The sequence below is a fragment of the Ambystoma mexicanum genome, chromosome 3p (assembly GCF_040938575.1).
Source record: "Ambystoma mexicanum isolate Mex_15411 chromosome 3p, UKY_AmexF1_1, whole genome shotgun sequence".
Taxonomy (NCBI): Eukaryota; Metazoa; Chordata; class Amphibia; order Caudata; family Ambystomatidae; genus Ambystoma; species Ambystoma mexicanum.
Genome location: NC_090925.1, coordinates 599,451,169 through 599,472,490, shown reverse-complemented (window position 1 = coordinate 599,472,490; position 21,322 = coordinate 599,451,169). Strand labels below are relative to the sequence as shown.

The 21,322-nt window shown below is 46.7% G+C and overlaps 1 protein-coding gene across 1 annotated transcript in view; it reads left to right on the top strand.

The window, feature by feature from the left end:
* Nucleotides 1–19,979, top strand: part of KCNS1 (potassium voltage-gated channel modifier subfamily S member 1) — a 501,402-nt gene extending 481,423 nt beyond the window's left edge. The window contains exon 5 of the mRNA XM_069651358.1: nt 19,071–19,979. Coding sequence (XP_069507459.1) covers nt 19,071–19,466 — 396 coding nt within the window. The 3' untranslated portion in view covers nt 19,467–19,979. The remainder of the gene's footprint in view (nt 1–19,070) is intronic.
* Nucleotides 19,980–21,322: the final 1,343 nt, after the last annotated feature.

The window sequence follows — 21,322 nt, the reverse complement described above, 5'->3', positions numbered from 1 at the left end:
TAGGTAATGTAGGTTTTCCATAGTTAGTGTAATTAGTTAATGTAGTTTAAAATTGCTTGTCTATTGTGCTTTCATGTGACGGTGCAGTGCTTTGTGGCTTTTGAAGGCATCCACTGTCTGTTCCAGCTGGGCCCTTCAGGCTTGTCTTGTGTATGTGTTTGCTGCTTGGGGTCCTTGACTCACATATGCCACTCCTGCCTCCCTTATCCATGGGCTCGCAAGGATGGTTCGGTGTGACAACCTATTACACAAGGGCTCTGGACTGTCATATCTGTGGCATGTCTGGTGCTGTGTGACTTGTGTTGACACCCCCTAGTGGGGATGATTTCGGTGTTATTGTCCACTGTTCAGCTTTTGCTAGATGGGGTGTTTCATGATTAATGTGTACATTCATTGCTATGCATTGTGTAGTATGTTTCTTATCTTTACTGTACACGTGCTTGTTGCAATTCATGCCGTAGATATTGTGTTCCACACTTTGGATGTGAAACACGGACTGATGGTGTGAGTTCTGATGTAACTCTCTGACATGGTCAAGTAATGAGATGCCTGAAGAGACACACAGAAGATGACTTTAAAGCATTAATCATGTGTTTCATGCCCTTTCTGCAGGGGGATGAGCCTCCAGAGCACCTTTGCCAGCAGACATGGCCCATTGGACGTCGGAATTCTGGACACGTTTGTTGGTGCCCACATGCACATGTGTGCACAAGCAGAGGCACAGGGATTGCAGACCTACATCCTAGAACTGCTGACATGTTCCAAGGAACTCCAGGCAAGGTGAGCAGCACAGGGGAGCCACAACACAGCAAAGCTTGCACCAGGCGAGTTGCACATGCAGGCTTAGTCACAGCACTGAGGGTGAGCTTGGACGAATATTGGTGTTGAAGCACACAATGCAGCTCAGATGTGTTGGTGGACTGATGGCTGTTGATTGTAAGGTTGTCTGGGACACCTGCAGAGGCAGTGGCACATACCCTCCGGTACACCAAGGTCCATTGAGGTACTTGTATCAACCATGTAGCCTTCCGAGACATGGAAAGGGGCAGCTCCCAGGGACATACAGCAAGGGACATACTCGGGTGCAGTGCATTTCATTTCCATGTACATTTTGATACATGCACTGCCAGCTTTGTTTCGGTCATGGTGGTACGCGACTTGCTCTGAAGTCATGGCTTGCTATATGGGTCTGTCTGCTTACCCAGGGAACATTGCATGTTGTGTGAATTGTGACACATTGGTGTTCCATTTGCCACGCACCCACCGGCGGCTGACTTACTGCATTGACTGTGTATGACCCATCACAGGGGTAATGTTATATATGGGTACGAAGCATCTACACCAGATTGGCGGTTTGTAGAGTAGTTTGTTGCTATGGAGCATGTTTGGTGGTGTGTTTTTGTGTAATGGGCACGTACAGGTTGTTGACTGTGGCTCTCTTTGCAGCATTGCAGTGCTCCTGTAACCGGACCTGAGAGTGCGCAGGCAGGAGGCCAGCACTCAAAACCAGAGCTAAGTGTCTTGTTGTTTTTCTTTCAAACTGCTCTGCATAGGCTTACTGGGGGGTGCACTAATGCATGGATGAATGTGTAATTCAATTTGGTATGTTTTTTTTCACCTAATCACCCGGAATCCTATCCAATTTTGAACCCTGTACCCTCTACCCGGTGTTCCTGCTTCCCGTACCTATCCAAGCAACGTTCCCTAACCCTCTTTCCCCGCTGGGGTTGTGGATGCCTGTGTAAGCCCCAAACTTGCACGAGCCAAAACCCTAGAGGGGGTGGTTGGTTCGTGCCACTCCTAAGCCTGGACTACAGAAGGCCATGACAATGATGTCCAAGTTTGTTTGGATTGTGTATGTGTTCATGCAGGTAGTACATTTTCGTGCATTCCCTACTTTCATGTGTCATTCCTCCTCCCCTCTCCTGCCACTCATTCTAGTTATCCAGTGTGCCAACACCTGTCCCGACTGCATATCCCTGACCCTCCTTCCCCACCAGGGTCTCAGAGGCCTGTGTGAGTTTGACCTTGCAGGCACCCGGGACACGGTGGGGGTGGTTGTTTCGTGACACTCCTGCGCCTGTACACGGGACCTGTGACAGTACACATCCGTTCATGGTGCATCATTCTATGTTATGTACCACACATGGTTCACATCCTGTTGTGACATTGTTTTACTGTGCTACCTTGGTTGTTACATCATTGTGGTAGTACTTGGCCTTTGTGAGGTACTGCTACGTCAAGACATCTACTGGAGGGTGTTCTGGTTCGTTTTTCTGGCTTGGATTTTGTGATTTTGCAAATGAGTGTGCACTCTGAGGGTGCAGGCACCTTTTTACACACAAGGTGGGAGATGGTGACGAAGGGGAAAGGTGATCCTGTGGCCAGGTGGAATTGAGGGTTGAAGGCTCCGTGACCCAGGTGCAGTTGTTCAGTGGGTCATGGTGATTTGTGAGGGAGGGGGGTTGTTGTTGATAGTTGCCTTGCCCTGCAGTGTGATGGGAACCCTGACATTGTAATGGTGGTATCCTATGTACATGTTGTGTTCTGCTGATCAAAGCCTGATCATGTGTTGTGTTTACCTTTCAGGTGCGAGGGGATAGCTGTGGTTTGACATGCTGGGGTGTACACATGGTGAATGTTCACATGTGATGTGTAGAGGACACTGATGGTCACTTGATTGCACATGCATATGTTGAGTGCATGTCCTTGCTGACCCACACACTTGCACTGTGATGCACTACATGTACAACCACCCTTGCATATCAACGTGTACACTGTTTGCCTTCTGGTGCCCACTGTGTCCCTGCAGCACATGTTCTGTGACCAATTATGGATCCTGTACATGCCTAATTTGCTTTTTGATGTGGTCTGTCGCTTAGATGTGATGCTCAGGGTGTGCATCACACACAATGGCTGTTCACTGTGCTGTGCGCTGAGCAGTGTGTTGCAGGAGTTGGACACAGCACACAGAAGCTGCAGTGTTGATTTTGCAATGCACAATGTGCATGTAGACAGGCATTCATTGTTATGTTACGTCTACAACTCTTGTGATGCATTTGGAAATGACTTATTTTGGGTGGGAGGTTGTTGGTCAGTCATTTCATCTGATTCCATGTCAGGCATCATTGTCTGATGCCACTGTACATTTTGGACATGGTAATGTGTACCTTATTGTTACTGTGTTGGTGTATGGGTATTGCTTGCCATGTCATGTTGTGGTTTGGGAGGATTTGAGTGACATAACAATGATGGCCATGGCCTGTTTTGCAGGTGTGTGTGATTCACACCTTGCATGTCAGGGTCATCCGCTTCTCAAAGCAACTACCTGGGGGTAGATCTCTCTCCGCGGCAGGGGCCTCCCTCTGGAACAGCCTTCCTGCCTCACTGGAACTTGAGGGGAACCATCTCCGGTTCGGGAAGCACCTCAAGACCTTCCTCTTTGCTTCTGCTTTCTCTCTGCCTCTCCCTTGCAAATTTCTTCACTGGAACTGCACTGGATCTGCAACTGGGCCCCTCTCACCGACCTCAGTCCCTGGCCCAGCCACTCTCCACTTGCACTGCCGCCCTGGCAACCCCTGCACTGCGGGACTGTCTCTCTATCCCTACAGTCCCCGCTTCCCAGCACTTGTCTGCACTTACCTTTGCAGTTGCCACCAGCTGGCCTATGTATTTGTTTTTTATTCTACTTACCCTGTACTGCACTCCCCCCCCTTCCCCTTGCACTTTTCCCTTCCCCCTACCCCTGCACTTGCACAATCTAAATGACGCCTGGCCTAGTAGTATCGTTGTCTGTCTTCCCTTGTTCCCCCCTCCCTGCCTCATCGCACCTTGAAATACTTGTGTATAGGCCATATCATGTCAGGTCATATGTGTGCCTTTTGGTCACACAGGATAGCTTGTGTTTAAGTAGCTAGGGATGCAGACAATGTGGCACTTCCATGGCAACTATCTCAGGGTGGTAGGGTTGTGACAGTTGACTGTCTCTTTGTCATCATCGATTGTCACCTGGTATGTGCCAGGCCTGTGTGCACTTAGGTGAAAAATGTGGCCACAAGCTGGGTCCGGGCTTCCTCGCCACGTGCCCTGTCCCCTCCCATGGGCAGCGCCTGTGCCTGTGGTTGGGGATGTGGGGGCACCACCATGTCCACCAGTACGCCCTGCCGTGTTGCAACATTGTGCAGGACAAATGCTGCCACAATGATCCTGCATACTACTGGTGGTGCATAGAGTAGCTGCCCGCCAGAGCGGTCAAGGGAGCGGAAATGTGACTTGAGCACTCCGAATGTGCGCTCCACTATGGCCCTGGTTGCAATATGGGCGGCGTTGTATCTTACCTGGGGTGGTGTGGTGGGGTTCCGGATTGGCGTCATCATGTGGTTGCTCAGAGGATAGGCACTGTCCCCTGGGGAGGAGTAAATGGTTGTGATTATTGGGGTTTGTGTATTTGTGTGTGTGTGTGTGTGTGTGTGTGACATGCATGCATGTGCAAGGTCATTTGTACTCCCCTAGGAGCCAGGTGTCGCCATGCTGCCCAGCTTCCAGGGCCCGGCTCAGGGCAGACATTCTGTATATGAAACTGTCATGGGTGGAGCCAGGGTAGTTTGCATAGACAGAGGTGATGATTCCCTTTGCATCGCATACCACCTGTACATTGATGGAATGCCAGTGCTTGCGGTTTCGGTAGATGTGCTCAGTGGCCCTAGGTGGACGTAGGGCCACATGGATGCAATCTATGGCACCGAGCACTTTGGGGAAGTGTGCCACCCTGAAAAAATCCAGGACAACGGCCTGCCTTTCTGTGAGTGTTCTGGGCATGTATATGTGCCTGCGGACTGAGGGGCGCGCTGTCAGGATTGCCAGTACCTCGTGTAGGCAGCGTGACTGCGTGGCCTGTGAGACCCCCCCCCACTATGGCAGTAGTCCGCTGAAATGACCCAGTGGCCAAAAAATGCAGGACATTGAGCAGCTTCTCCAAGGGGCTCAATGCTTGGGAGCAAAGGGTGGGGGATGTAAGGTCATCTTCCCACTCCCTGACCAGGTCTAGGATGATATGGGGTTGAAACCTATACCTGCTGTAGACCTGGTCGTCAGGCATCCCAAAAAGGCTTGTCCGTGGTGCGAAAATGCGTGCCCTGGCTATTCTCCTCCTCCTGCGGTGTCCCACGAACAGTGCTGCGACAAATGGGGCATTCATCATAGCTGTATACACGTGTTTGTTGTTTGCGTGCACTTTTATGCTGTGCGCGGGACGCTTCCGCCTGCCTTCGTGTGGCGGACGCGTTGACGCCTGTGTGCGTCTTTTGCCATGCGTGGGTTTCCCGTATTCGAATCCATGAATACGGGTTGTTGGCGTGCGTGTGGGCGTTACGTGTAGTTCCCTGCAGTACTTCCCCAGTTAAGCCTTCTTTTTCACGCGTTATTCCCCATTCCGCGTGTTACGCCCACTGTTCCGCCCTCTTTGGTTGTGTGCGCCGCGCTATGTGCGCTTTTGCTGTGCGCGTAGCGCACGCCGTGTGTGCCTGCGTGCGCCATGGCAGGATTGGGCACACGGACAGCGGGAAACACGCGCAGCGTCTTCCTTGAATCGCATGCGTGCGGGTGCGCTGCGTTTCTCACGCTTGCGCTACCTTGCGCCTGCTTGCGCTGGGATTTTCGGTGTATATTTGCTCCATGAATCGACCCCTAAATGACAACTAAACAGCTTCTAATTGCGCTTTGACATTAGAGTGCTAACGGAGAGGAAATCGGAGTCAAATGCAACGAGTTGCTAAGAAGGTTGCTGGATACAGCAAGAGGCCAGAAGGAGGTGATGGCCTGAAGGCACAATCAAACGCAGCCTGTAATGCGTGCTCTTCATAGCACACATTTAATTTCCTGAATTAAAGGACCATGTTGCTGTGCCATAACACTGCAAACATGAGGCCCCCATGAGGCTCAGGGCTCATTTTAACTGAAAATGTTGAAAGGCTCTGTCGCTGTCCCTGGGAGACTTAGAAGAATCTATGGTCGTCAGAGTAACTATTGGAAGGTTTTAGACCCATTAGGAGTGCCTAAGAGAGGCATCATGCTTCAAAAGGCCTGTGGTTCTGCTGCACCGTATGGAGGGTGGCAAATCCCTTCCTGGGTCCTTGCCGCCTCTGCAGGGGTATTGATTATTTTTCTGTTTTATACCTTTTTTCCTCAGGATTTTTGTCTGTATGTAGATGTGTGGGGGCAGAGGTCCTGCACCATGAAGGGCCACTTCGACTACATACACAATCTTTGCATCTGCCCCTCTGCACTCGCATTCCCTTACCCCCTCCCATTTCACTCCTCCTTCCAATATCCCTCCATCCTCCCACTGCTACCCTCTACCACTTTCCCTCTCTTTTCCCATCTGTACCTCCCTCTTCTTCCCCTAACTTTCTCCATCCCTCAAATGCTTAATTTGGCTTCCCTTTGCTCCTTCCATCCCTCCAACTCACATCCCATCATTCTACCTCCCTCTCATCTCTCCTCTCTCTTTCTGCACATTAATTCCCGATCTCTCACTCATTCTTTCTTTCTTGCTCACCCCTTCCCAAACCTAGTTACCCATGCCTTTTCTCTCCCCACCCTCCCCTCCCTCCTCTACTCTCAACTTTTCTATCTATAGCCCACTCCTTGCCTTTCTCTTTCTCACTCCATGCATTCACCCACCTTCCTTCCTCGGTACCAGTCTCATAGGCAGCTGCATACCCTGCTTGCACACAGCCTTACACTGCAGGTGCATTAACATGCTGAGCTATCTTACTGAGTTTGAGTCAGTGGGCACTGGTTTAAAACAGCCAGCGCTATGCAACCCTATCTCATTTGGGCGCTGACTCACCACTTAAGAGCGAGAGGGAGACAGAGACAGCAAAAAAATAATGGGGGTAGGTGGTTGATAGGCAGAAGAAAGAGGCAAAGAAAAAGGGAGGAATGACTGGTGAGGTATCTGGAAAAAAGATTCAGAAGGAAACAAAATCAGGAAAACATCGAAATAAAGTGAAATCCAAAATGTTAAAGGAAAAAAGCAGAAACAAATTAAAGAGAAAAAAGTAGAAAATAGCAAATGGAGAACAACGAGCACGGTGTGTCTACTGTCACCACAATCAAGAGGGGATGGTTATGAGGCGGCCTTGCCACTTGGAAGGCAGCAGCTGCTAGTATTGCGAGATGCATGCTAACACTTCAACAACACTGAGCCCAGCAGGAGAGGAGTGGGAAGCCCTGCCACGCCAAGTGAGGGTCTAGACAGCCACAGCAGCTGCTGGTATTGCGAGATGCATGCTAACACTTCACCAATACTGAGCCCAGCAGGAGAGGAGTGGGAAGCCCTGCCACGCCCAGTGAGGGTCTAGACAGCCACAGCAGCTGCTGGTATTGCAAGATGCATGCTAACACTTCATGAACACTGAGCCCAGCAGGAGAGGAGTGGGAAGCCCTGCCACGCCCAGTGAGGGTCTAGACAGCCACAGCAGCTGCTGGTATTGCAAGATGCATGCTAACACTTCATGAACACTGAGCCCAGCAGGAGAGGAGGGGGCAGCCCTGCCACGCCCAGTGAGGGTCTAGACAGCCACAGCAGCTGCTGGTATTACAAGATGCATGCTAACACTTCACCAATACTGAGCCCAGCAGGAGAGGAGTGGGAAGCCCTGCCACGCCCAGTGAGGGTCTAGACAGCCACCCCAGCTGCTGGTATTGCAAGATGCATGCTAACACTTCATGAACACTGAGCCCAGCAGGAGAGGAGGGGGCAGCCCTGCCACGCCCAGTGAGGGTCTAGACAGCCACAGCAGCTGCTGGTATTACAAGATGCATGCTAACACTTCACCAATACTGAGCCCAGCAGGAGAGGAGTGGGAAGCCCTGCCACGCCCAGTGAGGGTCTAGACAGCCACCCCAGCTGCTGGTATTGCGAGATGCATGCTAACACTTCACGAACACTGAGCCCAGCAGGAGAGGAGGGGGCAGCCCTGCCACGCCCAGTGAGGGTCTAGACAGCCACAGCAGCTGCTGGTATTGCGAGATGCATGCTAACACTTCACCAATACTGAGCCCAGCAGGAGAGGAGTGGGAAGCCCTGCCACGCCCAGTGAGGCTCTAGACAGCCACAGCAGCTGCTGGTATTGCGAGATGTATGCTAACACTTCACGAACACTGAGCCCAGCAGGAGAGGAGGGGGCAGCCCTGTCACGCCCAGTGAGGGTGTAGACAGCCATAGCTTACTTACTTGCCTTCCGAGACTGCCTTCGCTCGATCAGGATGTTTTGTTATTTTCGTTTTTGGTCGCACTTGCAAATATCCTCCATGCAAGTACTTACATAATCTCCACAGGGGAGAGGAGCTATGAGATAATTAAACTGATATGCTTCATATATTCATTTCACAGGAACACAACTTCCCTTGTGTTAATCAAACTAGAGGAAATATGACTTCCCTAATTGAAACGTTGTTTTTCATGTGAGTGTGTGTGTTGTGTGAATGAGAATGCAGTATGAATGTTCTGGGTGTGCTTTGCTGTTAATGATTGAGTGAGAGAATTTGTATGGGTGAATGACTAGTGGGTAAATGGTGGGTATGAATGCAGAATGGGGCCCAGGGGGCATTGGCGCATGGACATGTTCTTACAGTGAGTGACATGATATGTTTACTGACATTGTTGGGTAAAGCCAACTTGATGAGGTTATCATGTGAAGGAAGGTTGGGGTGTTTTAATGGGATAGGCAACCTGGGCATTTTGTTACTATGGCATGGCTTTTTAATCACATTAAGGGCAAGTCCTGGCTAATATGATACTGGCTAATACTATACTGTGGCATTGCATTTTTTACTGGCATTAATTGCAAAGTCAACATGATGATTGCTCTTAGATGGTGGGGAAAGGGCAGGTATTTATGCAGCCAGAAAGGAAAATGTTTTCTTATTGAGGTATGGATATTTTTACTGGCGTAAGAGCAAAGTCAACATGAAAGGTTTTCTTACATGATAGCGTGGGAAGCATTTGTGCAGCCAGCAATAACATGTTTTCTTCCTGTGGTATGAGATTTTATTAAGGGCAAAGCAGACTATGGTCTTTATTTATTTCAATTCTTGATTGACATGCCACATCGCCTGTAGGCCTCAAGGCGCACATGAAACACACATACTAGCTTACATTGGGATACTACCTTATATTGGAAGATCCAGTATGAACAGGTTCTCTTTTGGTATCATTAATGCATATTAATAGCCAAACGCAGAGGTGGCTGGTACACTTGGGTGCCAGGGGCCAGACATCGCCCCCTTGTTCGTACACTAGGTGAAAGAGTTAAGGTTTGATTAAAAACATACTTACATCTTTCACGTAGTGCACAGCATGACGTGCCCTTTCAGTAGCATGATGATCATGGGCATTGTTATGTTATGTTACTGGAGATTTGTACCGTGCATAACACCTGGAGGTGTGCACTGCATCTGCGCGCAGGTGGAAAAGCACATGAACTACTGTATAAGGATGTCAGAGACCTGCCTAGTATTGAAATAGTTCTAATAGTCAAGAGTTAAGTAAAAAGGAGCATGTTGAGATGTTTGCGGAAAGCTATGAGGGAGTTCTGAGGGATAAAGGGAGGCTATTCCAGAGCTTGGGTCCAAGCACTGAGAAACGCCTATTTCCTCTAGAAGTGTGGCGACCGGTAGGGATACTAAAGGAGGAATGGTTCTACGTGATATTGCCGCATTTTAAAGGCCGAACACAAAACTGACTGATTTTTTTCTCCTGTTTTTGTGTGGCCCTTAAAATGCCAAAATATTGTATTCTGACCGTCTCCTCGCCCCCGCCCTCAGTAGCCTATCCACTCCCCAACCCCACCCTCTCTAGCCAGCTTTCTATTAACCCTCACGCCCCGATTTCCTAACCCAACACCCCGGCCCTGCCCAATAAAGACTCATTCCCAAAACACACACACATATACACACACGCACACAAACAAAACATTAAACACTTACCTCATGGGATGCGCCTTTCCTCTCTTGCCCACGCCTGTCAGCCCCTGCTCACACTCGTGTGCGGCAGTGGCTTGACAGTTCGATTTAGAAAGACTGCTCTGTGTGGTCACAGAGCGTTCTTTCTAAATCGATCTTTTTTTTCTCAAATAAGTTACAACTGTTTTTAACTTAATATCGGGAGGAATTAGAGGAGAGAAGAAAGCGGGAGGGCTGGAAAAGTTACGATGGAGCTAGACTGTGCATGCATTTGAACACCAGGCATAGGATTTTAAACATGATCTGTGACTGAAGAGGGAGCCAATTGGGACTTCGCCTAGCAGGAGAGATAGATGAGTCTCTTGGACGTGTTCAGAGTAAGCAGAGCAAATCAACAGGTCAGTACAACGGTGTCCAGTCAAAGTTTCGAATACATAGTTTCGAAATACAATACTTTCGAAACAAAAGGATCGAAAGAAAATGTTCAAATGCATTTTTTTATGTATTTTTTGAATGCATTCAATTTTTTTTTTCTTCGATGCTTTTGAGTCGAAACTGTTGTATTTCGACACTATGGGCCTCATTCCGAGTATGGCGGTAAGGGATAGCGGCCACCGCTAACGAGAGCGGTGGCGGTAATCCCCTACCGCCATACTCCGAGTTCCCTTAGCGCCATGGTGCTTTTAACACCTGCTTTTAGCAGGCGTTAAATACCATGGCGCTAAGGGACCTTGATGTTAATTACGCCACCGTAATTTACGGTGGCGTAATTGACGCCTTCCCCACTCTCATTATGCCCTATGGGGCAAGAATGGGAATGGGGAAGGGTACATGGGGATTGGGGAATTACCGCCCCGCCAACCTTGGAATGGGGCGGTAATTCCGCCAACCACCAAGGCGCTGCCGGTCCGGGTACGGCGTCAACCAAGGCGTTAATAGCGCCATTGGTTAGCGCCGTACTCGGAATGAGGCCCTATGACTGTCGAAACTTTGACTATAAACCCAGTACAACCATACAATGCAAAATACTGACCAGTGCTCCAACCACCAGGGCATTGTCATTGTGTGGTAGGTAGGGGAGAAAATGCCATAAGAGGTGGATGCTTAAGAAGAATTGCCTAACACTGGCATTAACTTGATTGAGTAAGGACATCCCTGGGTCTAAAAGTATCCCAAGATTCTTTATTTTGGTGGTTAGAGTGGTCAGGATACCAAACAGGGAAGGAGGTAACAGGTAACAATCGGGATTTTGAAGAAGTTGCTCAAGGATACAGTTGTCCTCATGGTTGTGAAACACCCTTATTAACCAGGATACCCCATATATCTAAGGAGCACCTTTTGGAAGAAACATTTTAGAATTTTTATTTGCAAGACTACTTGCAACAGAATAACAAGAAGGCTACATTTAAGTTGTGACCTCCTGATGACCCACTGGAACCACGGTGGAGAAACACGTGTAGAGGTTAACAAATTCTTTTATTTTTAAGCCATGATCAATGAGATAAGAAAATTGGATTAAAATGTTCACATCACCCTATTGACTCAAAGTGTGCATTCAAGTTTGAAAGCTGACGCAATACCAAATGACCCTCTTGAGCAATTATATCATTTATTAGTATTGGCAGACATGATCAAAATATAATTTGAGATTTGTTAGAATGTAGAACATTGCCTGCATTCTCTTCTATATTTATTTTGAAGAAGGTATTTGGGGCAAAGGAACATTGCTTCTGTCTTAGAGGTATTGCGCTGAAGATTGAAGATTGACAAAGTTTAACTTGATCGATAAAGGCCTGAAGCTGATGGAAGCTATCTTCTGGTCCAGAGACTTTAATGTATAGTTGAATGTCATCAGCGTATGAATGAAAACACGTATTAAAATTGGCGTTAGTGGACATAAGTGGGAGAATGTAAATGTTAAAAAGAAGGCGAGACAGAGAGGATCCGTGTGGAACACCGCAGGTAACTGTTGCTGGGGATGAAAGAAAGGATCTGAGTTTAACAGTTTGTGGAGCATCCGGCTAGGAAGCTGCAGAACCATTGCAGGGTTGCTTGCTGAATCCATACTGTATGAGTGAGTCATGATAAAAGAATGGAAAGATCCACCGTATCGAAGGCAGTGGAGAGATCCAGCATAACTAAGAGAGATAGGTGGCCTTGATCGGAATGCTTTAAAAGACCATCTGAGACAGCGACAAACGCAGTTTCGGTGCCATGGTTAGGGCGATTGCCCGATTGAAGATGATGGAGTAGATGATTAGCCTTGATAAAAGACGTAAATTGTTGGGTAGCTGTCCTTTCAATGATTTTTGCCATCCATGGCATGCCCGCTATTGGCCGATAGTTGTTGAGGGCAAGATGACATTTTTTTAAGAGTGGAGTAATAAGAGCACCTTTAAGGCCAAGGGAAAGACCCCTTCCTTGAATGGAAGGTTGATAAGGCTGGTAACACAGTTAGCAAGGCTCAGAGGCTTGGCCTGAGCCAGTAGTACTGGGAGTGGAGCCTTTGGAGAACATGTGAGCTTGAGTGTAGAAAGTAGCGGGAGAATATGGTCAGCTGAAACTTCATTGAAGATAAAAGGGCAAGGGGGCAGAGAGGGTTCGGCAAATGTGGTACTGGGTCTGTTTAGTGTGGCCTCATTTATTGAGGTGTGAATCGGCTTGGTTTTATTGAGAACGAATTTGTTGAATTCATTGGCCAGTTTAACTGTAAGTTGCATTTGCCGGCTAAAGCACGGGGATGGGTGTTTGAGGGCAGGGGGGGGTAAATGTCTGGACCATAGAAAAGAGTTTAGCGGGTCTATAAACAGCCAAGTTAATACCAGTAAAGAGAAAGTCACTTTTGGCTGTCAGGATGGCTTTTTTGTATGCAAGAAGTGCGGCACGGGTGCCCTGTAGATGATCTGTGCTTCTAGTTTTCGACACAATTGTTTTGCCTGCATTGTTGCTTAAGTAGCTTACGGCTCCGAGAGTACCAGAAGCAGGAACCCTTTCTGGGAGATTGAGATAAAAATAAGAATGTTATGGATGAGATTCCGAAAAGAATTTATACATTAGTGGAAAAATGAATTTGTTTGCCATTCAGGTGAGCTACGTGGAAGAGAAATGGCGAGAGCAATTGAGCTAATGTTCAGGAGGGCTTTTTTTGGTTCATGAGGTATTCGGGGGGGGGGGACAACATGACACTCCTGCACCTGTTGTTCAAGGAGAACGGGGGCAGCTGTCCACTTTGCCCCTGTGTACCCGGCGCCTATGAATGTACAAGTGATAAAGTCTCTGTCATGCACCTTTATCTGGTTAATTGAGAGTGTCAAAACTGCTTGCGAGACTTTTTCACCTAGAGATCATCCATTCAAAAGTGCAAATGGGTGAGGGTCAAGAGTGCAAATGGGTGAGGGTCAAGAGTGCAAATGGGTGAGGGTCAAGAGTGCAAATGGGTGAGAGTCAAGAGTGCAAATGGATGAGGGTAGAACATATTGTGCAATGATTCTTTTGAGGTAGACACGCCTCCAGGGATCAACTAAGCATTTGGTGCAAATATTTTGTAAGAAAGCTTTTGTGGTCTACATATCAGAATTTGATAGTAATGCCGATTGCATGGAGCGGGACATTAACGTTAGAATTTACGTGCTGTTGGGTCTCCTGCATGCCTTATTCAGTCTTTGCAAAGACAGAGTTCAAAACAAAACCTTCCAAACACTCAATTTTGTTGCAAAAACTGTAGATGCCACCTGACGTTTATGCTTAGAAAATGGTGTTTACAATGGGATCCACCTGGATTTAGCTAGGCTAAAAATCCATTAGTTGTATGCTAATCTGGTGGTGGAGAGGGGAAGTGGAAACGTATTTCTCATTCCTTCTCCTAGGGTGTAACCCTTTTTACACCTCGTTTTCACTCCGCTCCTGGTATTGGAACAAACAATAAAATAATCCCATTTTCCTGGATATGGATCCCGAATGCTGTGCACAGATTGACTCTTGCTATGCGCCTCAATGTGTCATCGCTGGCACTGCATACACTTTCCAAGAGCACCAATATCACAGCATCAAAACATTCTGCTGCTACGTCGCCTACCTTTAAATAGTTTCTGTTCATAGATTTTCTGCAGACCAAATTTCTTCTCACTTCTGTTTTCCTTTTCCAGAGCGCTATGCGCGCGCTTTATAGCCCTTGGCTTGAACATTCAAGGACACCGTAGCAAAGACCGAGGGTGATTAGGTTGCATGGCTGAACTCCATTAATGCGGATGCTACAATCTGCCTTGATGTGCATAGAAATAAAGGGACGTGGGATCAGAAAGGATCAACTGAAATCCAATTCCACTAGCCTGGAAGTTACATCTCCAGATTATGGCTACGCGCCTTCACTCTTCCGGAAGACTCCGGTTTCCATGTTTGATCCTGCAGTTCACGCGCATGAAGCATTCAACCAAAATTTAGATTTTAACTGTTTAAATACAAAGTCAAAGCACGTCCATTCCCCAAAAGGCAGTGTGCTCAAAAGGCAGTGTGCTGCATTGCATTGTCGCCACGAACTGCACAGGCTGCCAGGGTTGCTTCTGAAAGCTGGATTGGGTGCATTATGGTCTCCATGTGAATTTTGATATTGTTTGATAATTTTGTGTTCTCCCGTTGTTGGCTTTGATCCAAAATGTATATATGTTTCTTACTTTAAATCTTTAAAGCACAAAAGCGTTCCATGGCCTTTTAAGGTTCAAACAATTACAATTAACATTTACTTATAAAAGAGGGAACACATTCATGCAACTGGGGTCATATTGAAATCCACTTCAAGTATTTTGCACTTTAAATGCATATTTGTTTCCCTAAATAAAGGCCCGCAATGTAAAGCTTCAGTGGCCATCTCGTCACAGGTACACTTGCCGGTGTAGCTGATCAGCTCACAGTCACTCACAGTCCTGGTTTTTATTGGGGCCCCTTGCACCTTTCGCTTGTCTCCTCCATTCCCTGTCATTGGGCATTTGATCTTGCCCTCCTTCCCGGCATTCACGCCTTCTGTGGTCTCTGCCCGCCACCAGGCAGGCTCAGACTGGACTATTGGCAAACCCCAAAGTGACCACCCAAAAGGTCAGTGCGGGACAGTTTCAGGGTCAATGCAGGCCACATTAATGTCTGGGCACACTCACTTGCCAAATCTGCTTTACAAAGTACAATTTCCCACAATGATTTAAACATTGAACAGTTTGCTGTGAAAGGTCTTGAACTAGAAGTGTGAGTGGCCCTAGAGGCGTTCCTTCTATTTCTTCACCACCTTCTTGTCTCAGGTCCTGCCACTGTCCACTCATTTCCTGTCCTCACGTTACTCCTCGATGGCTCACATGTGTGCGCCCAGGGGGGGACCTCTCTTGCCCCTCTTATTCTCTCCTCTTTTACCTTCTTGATGCACCGCGATGTGTTTGACCCTCCACAGTTCTTAGGCTATCCCATTTTAAGGTTCAGGTGTGCCTTTTCCTGATCTTCCACTCATTCTCCTGAAGAGCTTCTCTCAACCTCCACGGAACACCTCATTTGCACCTCTTTCCACTCTTCAATGTCTCCTCCATGTGCCTCCTTTCACCCCCCATCCTCTCTCCAACATCTCCCCTTCACGTTCCTCCAACCTCTTCCTCACTCTAAGGTCCTTTTCTTCTGACACCTTCCATTGTCCTTCTCCCCCTTAGATTTCCTCTCACCTCCTTCTGGCATGCCCATCCAACTCCCCCCCCACTCTTTTAGTCTCCTGCCCCCTAGTTCTGGTGCTTTCTCCCCACCTCCTTCCTTTCTCTTAAATTATCTGCAACCTCTTCCTGATGTTTCTTTCTCACCTCTTCTCTCACATCAATCTCTCCTCCAACCCCCTAATGGGATCTCTTGCCAACCTCTACACTTGCTCCAATCTCTCATACAGACCCATTCTGATAGTTCCTACCAAACCCCTCTATTGCTCCAGTCTTTCTTTTGACCTCTGCTGTTTTCTCACCTCCTTTCTCCTCTCTCCTTCTTCGTCCAACCCCCCCCTTCTGCTTTGTCTCATCCTCCTCTGCTCTTCTCCATCCAACATCCTCCTCCATCTCAGCCTCCTCTGCCCGTCTCCTTCTGCTCCACCTCTTACACTTCTTTTTTTCTGCCCACGTGCCCCCGCCTCACTTCACCAAGAACTAGCGCCACCACTTACTCTCCATTTACCCCAAATACTCTCTGAACACCTGCTGCTTTTATTGGGCCTTAGCAACTCCCCTGGGTCTGCCCTTGATAAGAGTGTTTGCATCACAGCCCGATAATGCGTGTAGGATACAGCTTGGTACATCAGTGATTAGCAGCTTTGTGGACGGAGACTTCTTCAGGGCCACCTGCCATCTTAGTTATTATACCTGTATCTCGGCCACCGCTTGAACCTTCGCGTAGCCCGGGTTGCACAGCATGCAACTGGCCCTGTCCCGTCCGCACTGACAGACTACAGTCTTGGAGAGAGATTCGATGGTCTGAGTAAGGCCCCATGTACCCCCTCCTGGATTATATGTTTTTTATTGAAACATTTAGGTTTTTGTGTATTGTGATATGTGATTTCGTTTGTGTCTTGAGTACGTGTTTATTTTGAAGTCCAGCTTTTTAGATTTTGTAGGTTTTAGTGTTAGCATTTACACTGTGTTAGGTGAGGATAGTATTTTACGTTTTAATTTAAATATTTTGAATAAAACAAGAATATTTTTTGAAATTTGGAATGTTGCACGCAGTCTATGTTGTCAAGACTTGTAGTGCCTGGAAAATCTTTCCGAGGTTTCTACTTGATGGGGGAGAGAGAGGGGCAAGTAGAGAAAGTTTACCATCTTATCCTTCTTTTATGATATATCCCCTCCTGGTACAACATCACGGTGCGGGTGGCTGCGCCTGGCCCATGTTACCAGCCCAGGCTCAGAATTTCATGAGAGAGAAAGAGAGAAAGAGAGAGAATATAAAGGTAACAGAATAAGTGAGAAACCACAATGTGGGTAATGTCTGCAGGACAGTGGGTCTTCTTGGTACTTGGACGTATTCTGTTTCCGATAGAGTACAGGGGAAGGGGGCAGAGAAATAAATCAAACATGTTTTCTTAGAGTGGAAACGATTTGAATTCACCCATATTTAACACAAACACAGAGGTGCAATACAGATGGTGCTTTGTTTTTTGCAGGACAGCATTCTTGGCAACCGTACAACCGCTGCAAGCAGGTGGCTGGCCATATCAAGGCCAAGTCAGTGCTTGGCATGGACTCCTTTGCGTGCTGTACCTGCTCTGTAGTGGGCAAGAGCACAAAAGCAGTAACGTAAAAGGCAAGCCATCGGTTCATAGCTAACCAACAAACACAAACAACGGACTGCACGGGTTGCTGGGCTTCCAGATTCCAGTCATGAATGACATGAAAGGGCCATAGGTCCAAACCAAAAATCAAAACCTTACTGCAGATGCAGAACAGCTGACCATTTCCGCACTGCTGTGCTCCAAGAAAGGTTTCAGAAATTGATTCATAACATTTGGTCTTGAATTACTCTGGTTTTCTTCTGTTTACAATGGCACGGAAGCCATAAGAGCTACAGTTCCCATCACTGCCCTTTATTGTCAGAAGTAAAAGGCTAATTGTGCTTTTTTGAACTCCAAAGCTTAATTGAAAGGGTTAAATTAAAGCACACGACTGAGAAAATGTTAGCAGGAAAAGCATTCCAACATCCTGGAAATGTTAACCAATTGAGGCAGGTATTTTGTTACCTTACCTTTAGTTCGGGATAAACATCTCATAAAAAGCATAACCATCAATAATATTCAGCAATACATATAGATTAGATAATCTTAACAAAATGTTCCAATCGCAATTGTTTCCACAATAAAATGTACATGTTTAAAATAGCGAGTACTTAAAATAAAATACAGATGCTAAAACAGCAGCATAGATAAATACCAAATCCATTGAAACAATCATGAGCTCATGAGCTCAGAGGTAGGTTTTTGATTTCAAGCTCCCCGAGGAAAGAGAAGCAATCTGTGCCCAGCCAGATGTTTAGTCTACGATTCCAATGATTCTATATGACTACATTGGCTGGTAGCTGTAGGCCAAAACATTTGGGGAGCTGCACATTGCCTACCCTAGGGAGTTTCCTATTATTGAGATAACAATATACATGAGACAGATCAAACAAATACAAAGGCTTAATAATGGGTAGCTAGGGTTGCCTACCCCAGGGAGTTTCCTATTATTGAGATAACAATATACATGAGACAGATCAAACAAATACAAAGGCTTAATAATGGGTAGCTAGGGTTGCCTACCCCAGGGAGTTTCCTATTATTGAGATAACAATATACACGAGACAGATCAAACAAATGCAAAGGCTTAAAGTTGGGTAGCTAGGGTTGCCTACCCCAGGGAGTTTCCTATCATTGAGATGATAATATACATTAGACAGATCAAACAAATGCAAAGGCTTAAAGTTGGGTAGCTAGGGTTGCCTACTCTAGGGAGTTTCCTATTATTGAGATAACAATATACACGAGACAGATCAAACAAATGCAAAGGCTTAATAATGGGTAGCTAGGGTTGCCTACTCTAGGGAGTTTCCTATTATTGAGATAACAATATACACGAGACAGATCAAACAAATGCAAAGGCTTAAAGTTGGGTAGCTAGGGCTGCCTACCCCAGGGAGTTTCCTATCATTGAGATGATAATATACATTAGACAGATCAAACAAATGCAAAGGCTTAAAGTTGGGTAGCTAGGGCTGCCTACCCCAGGGAGTTTCCTATCATTGAGATGATAATATACATTAGACAGATCAAACAAATGCAAAGGCTTAATAATGGGTAGCTAGGGTTGCCTACCCCAGGGAGTTTCCTATTATTGAGATAACAATATACACGAGACAGATCAAACAAATGCAAAGGCTTAAAGTTGGGTAGCTAGCTATAGTTTCCCATCTAGGTCTCACCGATCCTTCACTGGGGCAGTTATCATGTTCGATACGGGCTCAATGGCATATATTCATTGTCTGTCATCAAAGCTGTATTTAATGACTCTGTCTAAAGTTCGGTTATTAATCTTTTGTCGGTGTTTCCTCTTTTATTTCAGCACAGCTACAGAGAAGTTGGCATGCTGTTCCTCTACCTGGCGGTGGGAGTCTGTGTTTTTTCTGGCGTGGCCTACACCGCGGAAATGGATGAAGACGCTGGTTTCGACACAATCCCAGCTTGCTGGTGGTGGGGCACCGTGAGCATGACGACTGTAGGCTACGGGGATGTGGTGCCGGTAACTGTGGCTGGCAAACTAGCTGCTTCGGGGTGCATCCTCGGTGGGATTTTGGTGGTTGCCTTGCCCATCACGATTATCTTCAACAAGTTCTCGCACTTCTACAGGAGGCAGAAGGCTCTTGAGGCCGCGGTGCGGAACAACGACAGGAAAGAGACAGTTGACGAAAATGAAAACGAAAATGGCGAAGTCCCAAATTCTGAAGACAATGGAAATTGATATGATGCAGAATGTTCAGAGAAATGAGCCATGTGTCGTGAACAACACAATTGTTATGTGTTCTTACATGTTTATAAATAGATATGAGATCAAATATTTCCTCTGACAAAGTGTGGCCATATATTACATGCTTTAATACTGCTTAAAGGCCAAAGAGCACTGGGCATATCCAATCAGTTCACAGAAGTAACATAAGCAATGGCTTGTTACCGACAGTTGCCTGCAAATTAACACACATCAATGAGTTGCTGGGGAATTAGTTTGTCAGTTGGATTTCCTTCCCATCAGTCAATTCCCTTTGTTCCAGCAACATGTCAATCCCACGAGTAAACAAAACACATCATTCAATTAATGTATCTTCTTTTTGTTCCCTCTGTCCTCCCTCATGAATTGTAAATGCACGAGCATACTATGCAATTAGCTCAATTTGTTAGAGAATTACAAAAAAAAGTAGCTGTAACCCAAACCCAAAAGAGAAACTTAAACATTAAAAGAAATAATCCATACTAACAGTAAAAACATCACATCTCTAATGGCTTCCACAAAACAATAACTATACTTTTTCAATGTTTTTACGACATACCAACAACAACTATACACACTTCTGCTTGAAACCAAAACCTCATAAGTTCCTGACCTAACTAAACCATGTAACAAGCAAATGTTTTTTTTGTGACTTGCCAATTGATGTTACTGACTCAGAGTTCTGAAGGCTAGTAGCACTAATGGTGGCTCTGGGTAGCTTTTCACCCACCAATAATGGCCTGCTTGCCCTAACTTAATATAGGCCCAAGAATAGCCATTCATTATATTAGCACCATGACAGATATCTGGGATGGCAATAGACGTTTCTTTAAGGGAATTCAGCTTCGTACCTACCATGTGTACCGATTTTCCATTACTACAAAAATGGCCACAGTAAATAGTGAAGGGAGATCACAATGGGCCTCATTACATGGTAGGCGGTGGACCAAGGTGCTATTAGCACCTTGGTCCATGCCGGTAAAATACCGGCACTGCCTTGGAGGAAAGGGGAATTACCGCCCTATTCCAAGGTTGGTGGGGCGGTAATTCCCCCATTGCCCTTCCCCATTCCCATTTTTGCCCCATAGGGCATAATGGGAATGGGGAAGGTGCTAATTACGGTACCGCAATTTGCGGTACCGTAATTAGCACCCTGGTCCCTTTGCGGGTTGGTTTTTAACGCCTGCTAAAAAAGCAGCCGTTAAAGTACCAACCCACAAAGGGACCTCGTAATCAGGCGGTAAGGGTTAACGGTCACCGGTAACGGTCACCGGTACCATTACCGGTGACCGTTAACCCTTACCGCCTTCCATGTAATGAGGCCCAATGAGTCACTTGACTATTTTGGGAACTATTCTGATGGGGTTCCAGGGAGAAGCACGATGCCCGTAGAGAGGAGATGTAAGTAGGCGCTATGGAAGGCATCTTGGGGTAGGTACTACCAGAGGGCAAAACCAAAGCCCGGGACACTTAGTTAAAAAAGACGGCGGATGTATGGGAAATGTGCTGGTGGCCGCAATGGAAAGTGGACTGTTATTGTTAGATTTAGCCTGATTGGCCCGCGCCTCTGCTGATCATCTTCATTCACTTACTGAGTATCGTAGATATATGCAGAAGGTGTAGGATGAAGTCAGAGGACACCTTAATAGGGTTACAGTAATTCCTTGTAATCTTTCATGGGGTCATAAAAGAAGCATTCTCAGTGTGCCCATGGTTTTCCACTCTAGCACACATATAAGCAATTCACTTTTCGTAAAGTTCTAGGAAATGAATGATGGCTACTTTCTTACTCAGGTTTAGTCAGTAGGACCTGCATTGAGGCTCCATTTTAT